The 16,634-nt window shown below is 44.5% G+C and overlaps 1 protein-coding gene across 4 annotated transcripts in view; it reads right to left on the bottom strand.

Moving 5' to 3' along the window:
- Positions 1–16,634, bottom strand: part of evi5l (ecotropic viral integration site 5-like) — a 34,990-nt gene extending 18,356 nt beyond the window's left edge. Inside the window, exons 1-13 of one of the 4 annotated variants that reach the window (XM_031897655.1) lie at positions 16,514–16,631; positions 12,435–12,595; positions 11,852–12,017; positions 9,946–10,170; positions 9,001–9,075; positions 8,729–8,854; positions 8,071–8,214; positions 7,558–7,647; positions 7,201–7,298; positions 6,221–6,281; positions 5,990–6,043; positions 5,384–5,416; positions 4,752–4,892 (exon numbers count right to left, since the gene is read on the bottom strand). In XM_031897655.1, coding sequence (XP_031753515.1) covers positions 4,752–4,892; positions 5,384–5,416; positions 5,990–6,043; positions 6,221–6,281; positions 7,201–7,298; positions 7,558–7,647; positions 8,071–8,214; positions 8,729–8,854; positions 9,001–9,075; positions 9,946–10,170; positions 11,852–12,017; positions 12,435–12,595 — 1,374 coding nt within the window. In that variant the 5' untranslated portion in view covers positions 16,514–16,631. 4 annotated transcript variants of the gene reach the window in all.

The raw sequence follows: 16,634 nt of genomic DNA, 5'->3' as shown, positions 1-16,634 counted from the left end.
AGATGCACGGTACTGTGCGTTCTGCCCAGGTGAGTATTCTGGAAGCCTCCTGCATAGCCATTCTGCTGTGGGTGCCCCCTTGCTTGTTGACATAAGCAACTGCAGTTGCATTGTCGGATTGTACTCGGACTGCCTGAGCTTGAAGGACTGTTGACCAGTTCTCTAGTGCCAGGGCGATTGCTCGAAGTTCTAGCACATTGATTGGTAATTGGCTTTCCTCTCTGGACCAGGTTCCCTGGAGCGTGAGGTTTTTGTATACTGCCCCCCATCCTCTGAGGCTGGCATCGGTGGTTACTACTTCCCAGGTCGTGGTTGCCCAACTCCTTCCTTGTTGAAGGTTGTCGACCATCGTCCACCAGAGAAGACTGGTTGTGGTTGTCTGAGTGATCGGTATCTCTTGTTGTAGGTTCTGGTGGTTCTTGTTCCAGCACCTCAGGAAGTTGAGTTGTAGTGGTCTGAGGTGAAATTTGGCAAATGGAATTGCCTCCAGGGTTGATACCATTAATCCCAGGAGGCGTAGACAATCCTCTGCTGAGGTCCTTTCTTTGGTCAGGAAGGCTCGAGTTGTCGAGACTAATGTATCGACTTTGTCTTGGGTTAGGAAGACCCTCTGTGTCTTGGAGTCGAAAATCAGGCCCAGGAATAGTATCGTCTGGGATGGAGTCAGGGAGCTTTTGCGGTAATTTATTAACCAGCCATGTTGTGTTAGGACTTGAAGGCACAGGTTGGTGTCCTTTACTGCTTGCTGTGCAGTGGGTGCTTTTATTAAGAGGTCGTCCAGATATGGTATGATGTGTACTCCCAGGGTTCTCAGGTATGCCACTATTGGTGCCAGTACCTTGGTAAAAATTTGCGGTGCCGTACATAGCCCAAAGGGTAGTGCTGTGAATTGATAGTGTGTGTTGTTGATTGCGAATCTGAGGTATTTGCGTGACGCTGGGTAGATTGGTATGTGTAGGTAGGCGTCTTGCAGATCTATTGTTGTCATGAAGATCTCTGGTTCCATAGCAGCTACTACTGATCGTACTGATTCCATTTTGAATCTTTGGTTGAGGACCATTGGGTTTAATGGCTTTAAGTTGAGGACTGGTCTGAAGGATCCCTCCTTCTTTCGTACCAGGAACAGATTGGAGTAGAAACCCCTGTATTTGTGGTGTTCTGGGACCTGTTCTACTACTCCTGAGAGTAGTAGGGTATTTACCGCTTGTTGAAGCAAGTGTTGTTTGTGCGGTGCAGTGGATGATGGGAGAAACCTTCCTTGTGGAAGTTGTGGTGAGAAGGGAATTCTGTAGCCTTGGCTGATTATGGTTAGTACCCATTTGTCTGTAACGTGTGTTTCCCATGTTCCCAGAAATTGTTGTAATCTGCCCCCAACCTTTTGTGCCCCCAGTTGCCTGGTTGAGTCAGGCTGAGTTGGGTTTGGTAGTATTAGGTTTCTTGGTATTGCTGCGGGCGTGCTGCTGCCATGTGGGTCTGCCACGTCTTGCTCCCTGATCAGCTGGGGAATTTCTGAAGCCCGAGCGAAAGGGACGAAATGGTCTCGTCTGTGAGTTCCATCCTCTCCTCCCGGAGTATCTGTTAGAAGAGTCAAATTTTTGTTTTTTGCCGGTGGGTAGGAAGGTGCTTTTCCCTCCAGTAACGTCTGATATGATTTGTTTCAAGTCAGGTCCGAATAAGGACTCTCCTGTAAACTTCAGTGATAATAACCGCATTTTAGATGCTGTGTCTCCCGTCCAATGCCGTAACCACAGGGCTCGGCGGGCCACCACTGCGTTGGAAGTTGCTTTGGCCGCTAGCCTGGTGATTTCCATGGCGGATTCTGCTAGAAATGACAAGGTGGTGGATAGTTTGTCCACCTCCAGCTGTAATTGTTGTTTAGATGCTGGTGGGTGACGTGCTAACTCCAAAGCCCAATGTCTGGCTGTTCGGGCTAAGCCTGCTGATGCCACTGCGGGTCTAAGGATTGCTGCTGCTTGTGTATAGGAGCGTTTGAGAATGGATTCCATCCTGCGGTCTAATGGGTCTTTGAATGCCGCCTCCTCGGCTGGTATGGCAGTTTGCCTAGATAGTCTGGCTACTGCGGAATCAACCTTAGGTGCTTTATCCCACTTCTTCTGGTGTTCCTCTGGCACAGGGTATGTTTTGAAAAATCTTTGTGTGAGTGCAATTCGGCGCTCAGGTTGGGCCCACTCTGCCTCAATTGCCTGTGTGAGGGAATTGAACACTGGGAAAGCTAGTTTGGACTTCTTTTGAACTCCTAAAAGTTTATCAGCCCTAGATAGGGGTACAGTCTCATCCTTAAAGCGATTCTGACATGGTGTAAAAAAAATTTTTTTTTCTGGCCATGTTATATACTTACATGATAGCTTCTGAAACGCTGTAAAAAAAATTCCCACGGTCCAGCTGCTCCTCCGTCGGCACCTTCTGAATGTGAGTCCCACGACGCCGCCATCTTCTTTCTTCCCTTCCTGCTTGCTGGAACGCCGCCCCTGCAATCAAAAAAACCGCTCACCTTTTAACCAATCGGCGATGAGTCCAGCGTTGCCCTCTCTAGCTTCAGTGCGCGATGACGTCATCAGTGACGTCATCGCGCACGCCGGCGCTTAGCAACAAGCGCGCCGATGCTTCTAGGCTATTCCTAAGCCTGTTTGACTGCGGGAGGGAGGGAGGGAGAGAGACAGAGCAGCACAGCAGCACACAATCAGGACGCTAGAATAAGATAAGTCAGAGGCAGTATACTCACAGGCAGTCAGCACTCGGCAGTCTCCAGTCTCGAGAGAAGACACCAAAATCACGGAAGGGTCACATGATTGATGACGCTTCTCAAAGTAAGGGGAAAGGAAAGGAGGAGGATCTTTGTGAGACTGACGTCAGCCTTGCTCCTGCTTTGACTGACAGGCTTAACAGAGACAGTCGTGCTTGGCTGACAGTCGGGTCCTGGATCTTAAGAAGCGTTTATTAAGAAAACAAGCGCTTCCCATAGAAAATGGTCAACATGTGTAATAGGTCATTTTGGAGGTAGAATGATATAATCAAATGTTTTATTTTACTGTCAGTATCCCTTTAATCTCTAGTGTCTGCATCATCTCCCTTAACAACCTCTTAGAGGTCTCTGGGGAGGCAGAGGATGTTCCCTCCTCCTCAGAGTCTGACTCTGAATATGGTTGTGAATGAGTTGAAAAATCTGAATTTTGACTGAGTAGTTCATCTGCCTCTGAGTCTGAAGCTAGCCCCTCTTCTGATTCGGAAGAGGAAGGTAGGGTGACTGTGGCTTTGCGCTTCCTGTTATCTCGGGCTTTAGTCTGCCCCCCCTGAGGTTGTGGTGGTTGTACTGTATTCATGATCCACTGTAGGAATTCCCCAAACTGGGCTGGTACTTGGTTAGAAGTATGGGCCAGCGGATTCTCATCCCAGGGCATGGGTATAGGTGCCTGTGCTATAGGTTGGTCAGTGGCTGGGGGTAATGGGGAGCTAGCCTGAGGGGTGTTTGGCAGTGAGGCTGCATCCTGAGTCTGTAATGCTTGTGGGGAGAGGATAGGTGGCTCAGCTACAGAAGGAGTCTGTGAGACAGGTTTGCAGTCAGAACAGTAGTTTCTCTCTGATTTTCTCAGGGAGTGCTTACATACCTTGCACTTAGGTAGTTTGTCTGGTTTCTTTTGTTTTTTTGCTGACTGTATGACCTCTCTGAGGTCCTTGAGTGAATCTGCTTTCTCCATGCTATTCTAGTGACTGTTTGTAGGTAAAAGTGTGCACTATTAAGCACTGTATATGGCAGATATATTAGCCTTACGTTGTTACTATGGCGCAGGCAATAGCTGCAGCTTCTTATTATAACTGCGCTGCTGTTAGAGAGCGCTCGTGTAATGGCGCTCTGTATCCTCGGTGCAGGGGCGCCTAGGATGACGTCATCGCGCCCGACGCACTGGCGCGAATCCAGGGCGCACGCTCGCATTCGGCGTGCGTTCTACCCGGAAGTGCTGTGTGTGGCGCTGCCTGTGAGCGGGGCTTCTAACCCGCGCTTGTCAGGTAGGGTCCATGGTGAGCCTGCCGCTCCGTTTATGGTTTCAGCTCTAGGGGCCGCTCTGCGTGTCCTATTGAGCGCTTACCTACCTTGTTTAGACCAGTTGCTGTGTTGGGGTTACACGTTTTTGGTAGCTCTGCGTACCCTGTGCTCCCCATTTTATCTCCATCAGCACTTGTAAGGGCAGCTCTGCGTGCCCAAGTGCCCACGAGTGGATGTCAGCCAGCACTTGTAGGGGCAGCTCTGCGTGCCCAAGTGCCCATGATTTGGTATTAGCCAGCACTTATAGGGTAGCTCTGCGTACCCAAGTGCCCATGATTTGGTATTAGCCAGCACTTATAGGGTAGCTCTGCGTACCCAAGTGCTCCAGTCTTCCCACTAGAACAGCTATGTGTCCTAGTGATATGGTATCTTAAGTAAAAATAAAAAAAAAAATAAAAAAAAATAAATAAATAAATAAATAAAAAGAATGTGAATAAATAACTGTCCTACACCTCCGAGGCAGGACAAAGAACTGGGGAGTGAGGGTGGAGACGAACCTTATATACAGTGGGAGGGACCAGGAGCCACTAGGATTAAATTCTCTGTCCTGCCTCCAGAGGTGATCACAGACAAAACCCTGCACTGACAGGAGGGCCGCTAGAGAAATTACATCATTTTGACAGGTCACAATACTATGAATACTATCATGACATCATCAGTACTACCTGAAGAACTTTCATCCGCTTACCTGCTTTTCCTGTAGCTGACGAATGAGACTCTGGGCATTCTGCAGACTCTCAGTTGCCGTATAATACTGTTGCTTTACTACCGCCAGCTCTCGCTTTATGGCATAGTTTTCCTCAGCTTCCTGAGCCCTTGTCACCTGACCCTATGCGTGAGAAAACCAGAACATCAGTTAGACATATCATGATAGCTATTCGGTTACAGTCCCCCGCAGTCCATTTCTTATTGTTATTCACCTATCTAACTTATCTAACATTTCCAGAGCTTCTTCTTAATCCATTCTTGTACTAAAGGGATATACATCAAAATGCAAACGTTCTGATGTTGTGCTTAAAAGCTGGATAATGAAGATATGACCTATAAATGCTAGCATTTAGAGGCATATTTCCAAACAGATCTGTTTCCTTGCAGGACAACATGCTAATCTAAGAGTGGGATTCTAAATATGGGCCTAAACACCAAAGTTTAATGTTTAAAATCCTATATTCACTTGGCAGAACCAATATTTTACTCTAACAAGCAAAGTCCCATTTAGCTCCCACCTACAGTTTACTCAAAGGAGAGAAACATTAGGGCAAAAGGGAGGAAGGGGTGTGTTCTAAAAGGCAACGTAGGAGAGAACAGAGGTAACTGTACCTGAATCAGCCTGTCCGCTAAGGCAGCACTTTCCTACCAGACCGCAGATGGCACAGTCCCCAAGGAAGTGGTGAATTGGAAGAAGATAGTAATAGAAAGGGAAAAGCCAGGGAAGGAGATATACAGGAAAACAAAGAAGCACCGTAAGAGAAAGGAAAGAGAGAGAAAGGTAACCACCACCGCACTACAAGAAGCAGGAAAGAATTAGGCACAGAGGTACAGATTCCCTTACACACCCTCCCTTCTATTTTGCCAATCACTTTGTAACCAGTCATGCAGTGTGGGACAGACACGTGATCACTTATTGGTTAAACAATTACAACTGGGAAGTCCCACGTAATCACTTACAAGCCTAGATGTGACAATCATATGAATGGTACAGTACATTACATGTAAAGTTATTTGTAGAGTAAATTAAAATGATTTTTATTAATGCAGATTATTTCTAGTGGAAATACATATAAGGCATTTGCATTTACTGGCACTTTCAGGAATCCACACAGAAAAATGGAAGAAAGTTGGAACACGCCATAAGGTGAGAGCCTGTGAAGCAGGCAGCGGTATTTGACAGAATTCCCTCTTATGAAAGAACCGGAAAGTTCTCACCTTTTCTAAAGTTTCAATGCGTTGCTTCAAAAGTCGGTTTTCTGTTCGTAGCCGCTGCGTGAAGAAAATGATAGGTCAGATAAAAAGGTTGCCATATTGCTACCTACGTTCATAGAAACAGTATGTATTCTGTTCCAGTTAGGCAGTGCGGAGCCCTTTAACCTCAAAATCAGAGAAGGTTCATTTGTATACAAAAGTCAAGGGGAAGAACTGCAGATCCAAAGCACTAACCTTGATTTCAATTTGTTCCTCCATCTCTTTACTTTTAATGGCAGCATATTCTTTTTCCAGTCTAAAGAAGCAATGGATAACCAATGTTGCATTAACTTGTTCCTGTGTGATATTAATTCTACTCTCAGTACTGATGCTGTTTGGCTTAAAGGTAAACTATACCACAGAATGAATACTTATCCAACAGATAGTTTTTATTATTTTAAGTGACCTATTAAAGAATCTCACCAAACTGGAATATATATATCCGTAAATTTGGTGATGGGCTGTGTGCTCCCTCAGAGATCACTTGACAGGAAATAATGCAGCTCTAACTGTAACAGGAAGTAGTGTGGGAGCAAAAGGCAGAACTCTATCCATTAATTGGCTGATGGGGCCTAGCATGTATGTGTGCCTTGGCTTGTTTGTGTGCACTGTGAATATGTCCGGCACTTTGCATCTTATGCAGAAAGGCAGGTGCAACTAGCATTAGCTACCTTTGTGAATAGTCACCCTTGTCACAATGCACCCTAGTTCGATAAAAATGTTTATTAATTCCTGGAGACCAAACTGTACCAAACACTATGGACTGGATCTTGTAAAAGAGAAGAAAAGGAAATCTTTGTCTAAAGGTGGCCATACACAGGCCGATTCTAGCTGCCAATAGTGGTCCTTTAGACCGTTTCGGCAGCTTATCTGCCCGTGTATGGGCACAAACGATGGGTCTGCCCGACAGACATCTGGCTTGAAATTGGCCAGATCTTGATCGGACAGGTTTGATTTTTTCATCGGATCAGGGATCGCATCGGCTAGTTGCAGTCCCTGAACAAACAGCGCATATACCCGCACCCGGGGCCAAACGACCAAATTAGTCCGATATCGCCCACATGTAGGTGGGGATTTCAGGAGAAGATCTTACTGTGTATGGCCACCTTCATGGACTTTGAAAGTGGGAACTCTAGGCCAGTGAGAAACCCCACCAAACAGGCACGACTCCTTACCGTTTCATTCTTTTAGGGTTGTACTTCACTTGATATGCCTTAAGGATGAGCTTATCAGGGCAGCTGTCAAACTGATGTGGGATAACCTTCTGGAAATGCTGAAAAATAAATATTAAACTGTCATAAAATAATAATCCATGGATATGCATATGCTCCACCCTTTCCAGAGCAGCACGTGATGCCGCCCCACAGAGCCAGATGCTCCCCACAGAATGGTGCAGATTTGTATTCAAATAATAGAATAAATGAGTATTGTTGCATTATCTATAACATTTAACAGTTGCCTTTAAAATGTGAACTGCAATGCCATACGTTCTTATGGAAAATAAATACAGTGACAAAATAATTATTGCATACCTGCGACATGCCTTCCATGTCTAGCTGCATTAATTCAGTCTGATTAACAGTCAGCAGCGCCATCCCCACTCTGAATATGACCTCCAGGCCCTGCAAAGTGACACAGGTCGTTGGAGAAAATATGCTAAAAGCCTTGTTCAGCATTGCCAATCAGACACCAAGGTATTATCCGCTTGTGCACTTCTGCAGAGAATTATCTGCCCAAGTTACCCTGACTATTAAGCAAAATCAGGGCACATTTACAAGGCAGTCCTATTTTTCACTCTGAATTCTGTTGAAAACTAGGGAATTATGCAGTCACACAGGATTAGTTTTCCCCATTTTATAACTCATATTAGCTAGTGAGATGTTTGCTTTCATCATTGTTAAAGCCGTAGACTAGGCCGACTCTGCTTTGGCTGCTATGGGCAAAAGGGCTGCATTGCTCCTATTTATGGGTAATCTTGCTCTTATTAATGGATAACCTTGCTTATATTAATGGATAACAATCTGCTATCCAAGGCTCAGCCTTACCTCATATATGAAGATATCAAAAATACGGGTAGCCACTGGCAAGGGGAAGGTGGTGAGGAACAGAGTTAGAAACCAGGAGGAGGCATACATGGATGTGTGAAAACTGTGAGAGCGAAAGTGTTGGCTCAACTCTGGCAGCTGGTCCTGAAACAAAAATGGTTATTAACTTGAGGATGAAAGAGGAAAACCACTGAATGCATAGAAAAAGTGCAAAGGACATTTTGCCTTATGCAGTAATTCCATACAGAAGAGTGCGGAACAGTAACATCAAAAGATAAAAGTGTTTTAAAGTAATTAAAATATAATGTACTGTTACCCCGCACTGGTAAAACTGGTGTTTCTTAACAGAAATGCTACTATAGCTTATATAAATAAGCTGCTGTGTAGCCACGGGGGCAGCTATTCAAGCTGGAAAAAAAAGAGAAAAGGTACAGGTTACATTGTAGATAACAAATACACTCTGTAGAATATAATGGGGTTTATCTGTTATCTGCTAAGTAACCTGTGCCTTTTCTCCTTTCAATGGCTGCCCCTGTGGCTACACAAAAGCTTTGTTTATATAAACTATAGTAGTCTTTCTGAGGCAAACACAACAGGTGTTACTGTTCTGTTAAATACATGAGATGGGAAGGCAGTGACGAAACTTCATTGAGAATACCTGCAGCATGTATTCTAGTTGGTATATACACAGGCCAAGCTCGGCCATGCTGGGTTTGAAAAGCTCTCGCAGCCTGTACTCCTGCATCAGCCGAACAAATACACAGAAGGCTTCTTCCTCTGGCATCTGCAAAGGGAGGACAGAAACAAAAAAGCACCAATAAGGTGCAACTGTGGGAGAGAAAGGTGCCCAGAAAAAGGGAGCGAATAAGACACCCATGTAGGACAGAACAGGGAGAGTAGTGATTGGTACCTACGGGACTAAATACCCACCTGCATTAGAAGAAGTCCCACTATGAAAGCACTGCCCTGGCAGTACCCCACCTCCCGATCTACCAGTGAATAGGCCTGTAGTAAAAGAAAAACATCAGGTGTTATTTTTTTCAACAGGACTCACTTGACATAATTCCCTTCACCATCACACTACATATGTATAATAGTGCTGCCCTAGATATTGACCACCCTGATCTTTCTATTACCACCACTCAGCCCCTTACTGATCTCAGCAACTCATAATGATTCTTTCCCTACATATCTGATGGTGAAGGCCCACTGTGTATAACACTAGGAAAGGAAAAATTCTAGCCCTGATTTTTCGTCTCACTCTCAACTAATCGATTTGTTTATTGATTAACTATTCCAAAGAGAAACTGTTTTGCTCTAGGTGTAATACATCTGCACTCAGTATGAAAAGACTTAACGACAACCCTCTTATAGCAAGCTGTACCCAAAGCATAAATAAATAATTTAATGTATTAATGGTATAGCACCCCCTTAACACATATCAGTTTGGGGAGAATGCAATTTTATTATGTGTAACTGTATAATTTAAGCAGCAAGGGTTTTATAAGCTCATATCTGCCCAGAATGTCTTCCTTGAGCTACAAAAACCATGGATCAGCCTAGAATGGTTTGTTTACTAGGGGGGCACACTGTGCAAACCCATTGCATGACTTTGGATTTCTTTTTCCACGGTTATTAAATACTGTTCCTGACTGGGCAGGAACAGTCCCCTGCCCAAAGCAGATGGTAATTCAGTGTCTCTTTGCTCTCTTAGCAGAAGAGCTTTGGTGCTCCTGTAGTGACAGGATTGCCCTTCCCACGCAGAAAGCACCCCCTAGAATGCTGCCACCACACATAACGTTTCACAGAGCTACTCCTAGATACCCCCCAAATTGCCTAATTGCTATTGTTGCAGGTGTACTAACTCCCACTTACCTTCATTACATTAAATAGGCCTTCCTGCCCCAGGCTGTCTTGCCCTTTAAAGAAGTCATGCTCTGGGTAGGTGCGAGCAATGTCCCTGCGGATTAGTTTTTCACAGGGTGAAGACATTCTTAGGAGATCTGCGTACTGCTTCTTCACCGGCATGTCTGTTGCATTGCACAGCATCTGCCATACCATGGCCCTAAAGTGATGCGGGATGCCCTTCCGAATCAGCTCCTGTTGGGGATAGCCACAGTCACTAATAATATTCAGTTTTAACAAAACAAAGTGCAGGGTTGGTTCGCCACTGGGAAAATTACAGTGCAGCACAATACGGCAGTGCATTGACACATGGGTAAGCATCAGATGTATGTACGTACGTAGCGCTGTACAGGAGAATACATTAATACAACAGGGGGTTAATAAGATAATAGATAAATACAAAGTATAACAATAAATACAAATAAATAAAAGATATAGTTGCAATAAGTTAAGAGTCAAAAGACACAAGAGGATGGAGGTCCCTGCCCCGTAGATTTTACAATCTATATGATCTATAATAATCCATATAATCTATATAATCTATATTATTGTGGGACTTCAATTAATAACCTATCACAAAGGTCCTAACACTTTTTTTATACCACCCAGTTGTAAAATTGCAAGAAATCATGTAACAATAACGCAACATATACCCACATAAGGCAAAGTATACCCAAATAATGGTAATTAAGGCTTCACATAAAGTCCAAATATTCATAGAATCCAGTGACTGAACACAGCTGCGGCTTGCAAAGGTAAATTCATTTTCATAGAAGTCCTTAAAGTTCCTTAAAAAGCCAAAAGATACTAAAACATGTGCCATATTACCCCTTGTTAACATGAATGCAATGAATAGCCCTTGAACTGAAGAAACATTTACCTCCTGGTGAAATGAGCAATTATTGATAGTCCGACAGGCGGCTGTAGGAAGAGCTACATTGATCTTTCCAACACAAGAAGAAGCTGACTCCTGTGCTTTTCTCTGTTAATTCTCAACCTGACCATCAGGTTTCTACATACCGACAAGAAGAACATGCTTTGCTGTATTTAGAAAATGTTTCCCTGCTTCCCATGGCACACTGCTCTCCTGGATTCTGACTAGTAATAGAACGAAATCATCTTTTATGTACAAAATTGTTATTTTATTAACTTTTGTAAAGGGCAGCCAAGAGCTCTGTGGTTGCAATTATGCCTATTTATGGGATTTGCGAATAAGACCTAGCATATGTAGCAGGGTTAAGGGGGGTGCAAGAATATGGGGGCCTGATGCCAATTTTCAGATGTTCTATGTGCATACAAACCTGTTCATCCTCTCAAAGCTTTAGGCTGCATCTGGGGTCCATAAAGATTTGGCCCATTAACTTTTTTGTATTTCCAAGCTAATGTGTTTTTTTGACTTCCATTCAGCTTTTATGCTGTAGGCAAAGCTGACTGAGGAAAGTCCCAGCAGGTCAGGGCATAATATTTACGGTACAAATAGCTGTTGGCTATAGTGAATAATAATAAGGGTTATGTTTGTGTGCCAGTAGCACCCTTACTCCTCAACGAGTGCTTCACAACCACAAGCGAACCTTGCACATCTTCCCTTTGCAAACAAACACCATCACAGGAGCATTTTCCCAGTTCTCCAACATTGTTCTCTTTTCCATCACAATGCTTCTCCTCTGACACTGCCAAAAGTATCTCTGCTACATATTGCCACAAGATAAATATTATAAAGAAGAACAAATATTATTTCATCCCTTACTGCGGCTTATAATAAAATGTCTTTCAACAATGGGTGTTCTCTGGGCAAGCCTCCATCGTTCTCCTTGGACTGGGGTCTGACACATTCAGGAGAAAATCAAAGATTTATCTGGACTGCACTGACTGGTACCTTTAAAAGCTTCTCCTTCCTCCTGGTCCATTCCTCCCAGTGGGTAATGATGCGGCCCCACAGTTCCCAGCTATCCTGGTCCAGAGGTGATGGCCCCGGGGAGGTGACCGTGCTCCTGCAGGGCCCGGTGACGCTGCGTAGAGACTTGGAATCTGCTTCTAGAAGCCTGCAAACAGAGGAGGGGCGAGTGAGATGGGGATCCTAGAGAAGTCTGGATAACTGTCCCCTATCAATCAATACAGAACAGTGGACAACTTTCACCACTCATTGATAGGAAGGATAGTGTAGTGTGTATACAACTCTTATCGTATATACACAGCTGTCAGCAAGCCAAAGATAACCCACCACAACCCAACAAGTACTGTCAGTGAATGTTCCCCTTGCAGAGCCTGGACTGGCAATCTGTTGATTCTTGCAAATGCCAGAGGGGCTGCTGTAAGATGCCATAGACAGTCACTATTTATCGGGCTGCTGGGGGGCTGTTTGGGCCTCTATGTACATGAACTGCTAGGGACTATACTGAATCCCAGTCCAGAAGTTCCCTGCTCTAGCCACTGAAGAACAAGCCCTGGGGATGATTTACCTGTTCTGTTCCTCCAGTTTGCTCAGCAGCTCCAGTTCATCGGGACTCAGGTTCTCGGAGTCCGAGGGAGATATACTCACTGCTGCTGACAAAGAGGATTCATCTGGACTGAGGGATGGGCTTGCCATGTTTGAGAGGCTGAGGGGGGCCAGAGTGCTCATCTAAAGCAAAGAGAGAGAAGGAATGATTAAAAGGGAGCATAGGGGAGTGGACTCAATGGGGCAACTAATACACAGTGGCGCTATATGGGAGCAGAGACGGAAGCAGTCCTCTGGCACCTTGTAAGCTCTATCACAAAAGAGAAGAAGGAAGGAAAAGTGGAGATGGGGAGTATAAGGCAAGAAAGTGACAGGAAGGAAAAAGACAGGAGTACAAGGGCAGTGAGGGAGGAGCCGAGTTACAGAGAGCTGGGCAAAACAGCAGCAGAGCAGCCAGAGGGCAAACTGAAAGTGGTGGTGGGGGGGGGGGGGGGTTCAGCTCAGGCAGTGTTTGCAAATAATATATTAGTAAGCTAACATTCTGTATGTGTGCACATATCACACTTGGATTTCTTGATGGCTATTAAAGGTGGCCATACACGTGGCGATCTGACGATATTTCGTACGACCATCGGTCGCACGAAACATCGTAAGATCCGCCACACACCATTCAGGGCTGAATCGGCAGGTAAGGAGGTAGAAACAATAGGATTTATACCTCCTTCTGCCGATTCAGATCTGAAGGGAGAATTTTGGTCAGGTGCCTTCTATGGCGCCCGATCAAAATTTTCAAACTGGTCCGATCGGCGAGTCGTCCGATATCAGCAGGTTCCTGCGATATCGGTCGACTCGCCGACATACCATACACGCACCGATTATCGTACGAAACGAGGTTTTGTACGATAATATCGGTACGTGTATGGCCACCTTAACCCCGAGTTAACACTATCATTTTATATCATTATCCCAAAAACCTTTTCTGAAAGCAACTACTGGGGGCATATGTACATATTCCCAAATAAACATCACTGCTACACTGGAGACCCATGTAATTAGCCACATATATATTTAAAGGGGTGGTTAGCCTTTAAGTTAACTTTTCCTGTGTAATAGAATGGTCACTTTTAAGCAACTTTTCATTTGGTCCTTATTTTTTTCTCATATACTTTTAATTACTGGCCTTCTTTTACTGCCTCTTTCCAGCTTTCAAATGGGGGTCACTGACCCCGGCAGCCAAAACACTATTGCTCTGTGAGACTACTATTCAGCCTCTCTCATTCAAACCAGTGCCTGGTTGCAACCAGATAGCTGCTCCATACTGGGGGACCTGCTGAACAAAATGCTAAATAACTCAAAAACCACAAATAATAAAAAATAAAGACCCATTGCAAATTGTGTCAGAATATCACTTTACAACCACACCATAAAAAAAGTTAATTTAAAGGTGTACAACCCCTTTAATGAGGCACAGAACTGCTCTGTGTGTTCACATGTAGAACAGAGGAATTTCAGTCCCTTCCACATATTATATATACCCCATATTGGTACGTGCTACAAGCAAGATATAGGATTTGGGGTCTTGTTTACAACTGACTGACCATAGGTTTGCTTGTCCATGGTTACACTGATATTCCTAAATTGCAGCCCTTTAGTGGTTTCTAATTTACAAAATTTAAATGGACCTCAGCACACCCTAGCCTCTTCAATATATAAATGCTCAATGTGCAAGAGTGGAGGGTTGGCACCAACTAGCAGAGAATATGATAGGGGCTCAACAAAACATATGCAAGTGGCGGTAAACCCCTATGTGTTTATTACTTGGGTATTCAATATTTTGGGAAAACGCCCCAAATGTAGTAAATGCTTCCCAGTGCTATAGATATAGATATTCTCTACTATAAACCCCTTCACCCTGTGTCAGCAGGTTTGAATGCTCAAAATTTCTGGGACCTGTCTATTATACCGGCTGCAAGGACTATTAGTGCCTGAGATTTTACCCCTGATCTGGGCACATTGGGTTGTAAAAGTTATGGCTCTTTGGGGAATATTAAAAGTATATGGGAAATAAAGGAAAGGCAGAAATAAAAAGAATGGTGGGAAATAGGAAGATGGGATGAGCACAGAGTAGGAACCTTTAACCTGTGGCTGTTCAGCAATAGATATGTACTAAAGCGGCACACTGACTGGTAGATCACTGTAGATCACTGACTGGTACAGGGTGAAGGATGCGGCAGGAAACTGGGCATGAATGGATGGGGGCCACTGCTGTGCCGAGGCAGAAACAACAGAGTTCCTATTCACAGCTAAAGCACTCATTCAGAAAGAACTGTATTTGATTAAAATGTCAGCGTGCTGTGAGCTCTGTGCAGTCACCGGGGCTCAGTAAAACCAGGGTGTTTGTTGTACCCACCGCAAGGCCTTAGGGCAGTGGTTCTCAACCTGTGGGTCGGGACCCCTTTGGGGGTCCAACGACCATTTCACAGGCGTCGCCTAAGACCATCGGAAAACACATATTTAGGAATAATTTTATGGTTGGGGGGTCACCACAACATGAGGAACTGTATTAAAGGGTTGTGGCATTAGGAAAGTTGAGAACCAATGCTTTAGGGTGAAAACACACTGGGCTACTAGTAGCAGCTACTTTTTCATTGCTACTAAACTACAAAAAATACCCTGCCATAGACAATACTGAGAATTGCTTCTGCTACAACACACGTAGAGACAATTATCAGTAAATGATCAGCATTGTCTGTTTCTATAACCATGACAAGTAGCTGCTACTAGTAGCTCTGTGTGTCTTCAAAAATGGTCAGCTTCGTGCCTCCCAGCATTTTCCTTCAGATACTCACTGCTGGCACAGCAGCACCTTTGAGCACAGCTTGGTACAGGGCATAAAGGGTGCACTTATGGGTGTTTTACAGTGTGCCAGGAGCCCGATAGTTGGCACTGCCACGGGTGCACTGCTGTAACGGAAGTCGTGCCAGCTGAATTCTTCTCTATTTACTAAGCAAACTAAGAATGGCCGGCGGCACCCTGCTGAACTACCATTGGGAATGGGGGCACACCCTGAAATAAGTGTTAGGCACCACAGTCCTGCCGCCCCCCCAAGTGTCTCAAACACGTTTTTGATCCAGGGACTGGTCCGATTGCCATCTTGGAAGGAATTTTTTCCCCTCTGTGGCAAATTAGAGAGGCTTCAGATGGGGTTTTTTGCCTTCCTCTGGATCAACTAGTAGTTAGGCAGGTTATATAGAGGCATTATGGCTGAACGTGATGGACATATGTCTTTTTTCAACCCAACTTACTATGTTACTATGTCCCAATAGGAAGTCACTGTCAGTTCTGCAGTTTCCATTTTGGAACCTACAAACTGGGTGATTTCCTTTCAAAGGGTGGGGTTGGGACACCTCATCGTTGGGGAGGGGAAGGGGGGGGGTCACACATTTTCCCGTAACCCTCTCAGCAGCTGAAGGGGCATATCGCTACGGTAACAGGAAAAAGGGGACCCATTGACTGTGTGATGAATGGGACATGGATACAAACAGGGATCCATAGAGCTTGTGTATCATTTGCACTGAAAGGAACACAAAGGGTAACAGAAAAATGATTATATACATATATATACGTGTAACATATATATATATATATATATATATATATAGACCACATACACTCACATATATATATATATATACTATATATACACCACACACACACATACATATATACTATATATACACCACACACACACACATACATACATATTATATATACACCACACACACACACATACATACATATTATATATACACCACACACATACATACATATATATATATATATATATATATATATATATATATATATATATACTATATGTATCACACACACAAATATATATATATAGTACAAATGCCCTGCATAGCCACCCTATATGTATCCAAGCACCCACTCCCCCAGGGCACAGTGCCCCTATGAGGCAGAATGACGCCCTGACAGAAAGCTGTGCCCGCTGACACCTGTACCAGGGACGCCTGAGTGACGTCACGCCGCCGCACACGAAGCGCTTGACAGACGCAAACCTTGCACCGTATATCTCACCTCAGGCCCCCGGCGCTGCCACACTGACTCCTCCCTCCCCGGGGCTTCACAGGAACGGAACAGAGGCGAAAGCAGACACTCTCACGCAGGCATTTCAGCCCCGCCCTCTTTCGCGCGTAAG

Source organism: Xenopus tropicalis, chromosome 3, assembly GCF_000004195.4.
Source record: "Xenopus tropicalis strain Nigerian chromosome 3, UCB_Xtro_10.0, whole genome shotgun sequence".
NCBI lineage: Eukaryota > Metazoa > Chordata > Amphibia > Anura > Pipidae > Xenopus > Xenopus tropicalis.
The sequence above is the reverse complement of the archived record's forward strand: the minus strand, read 5'-3'. Positions and strand labels throughout refer to the sequence as shown.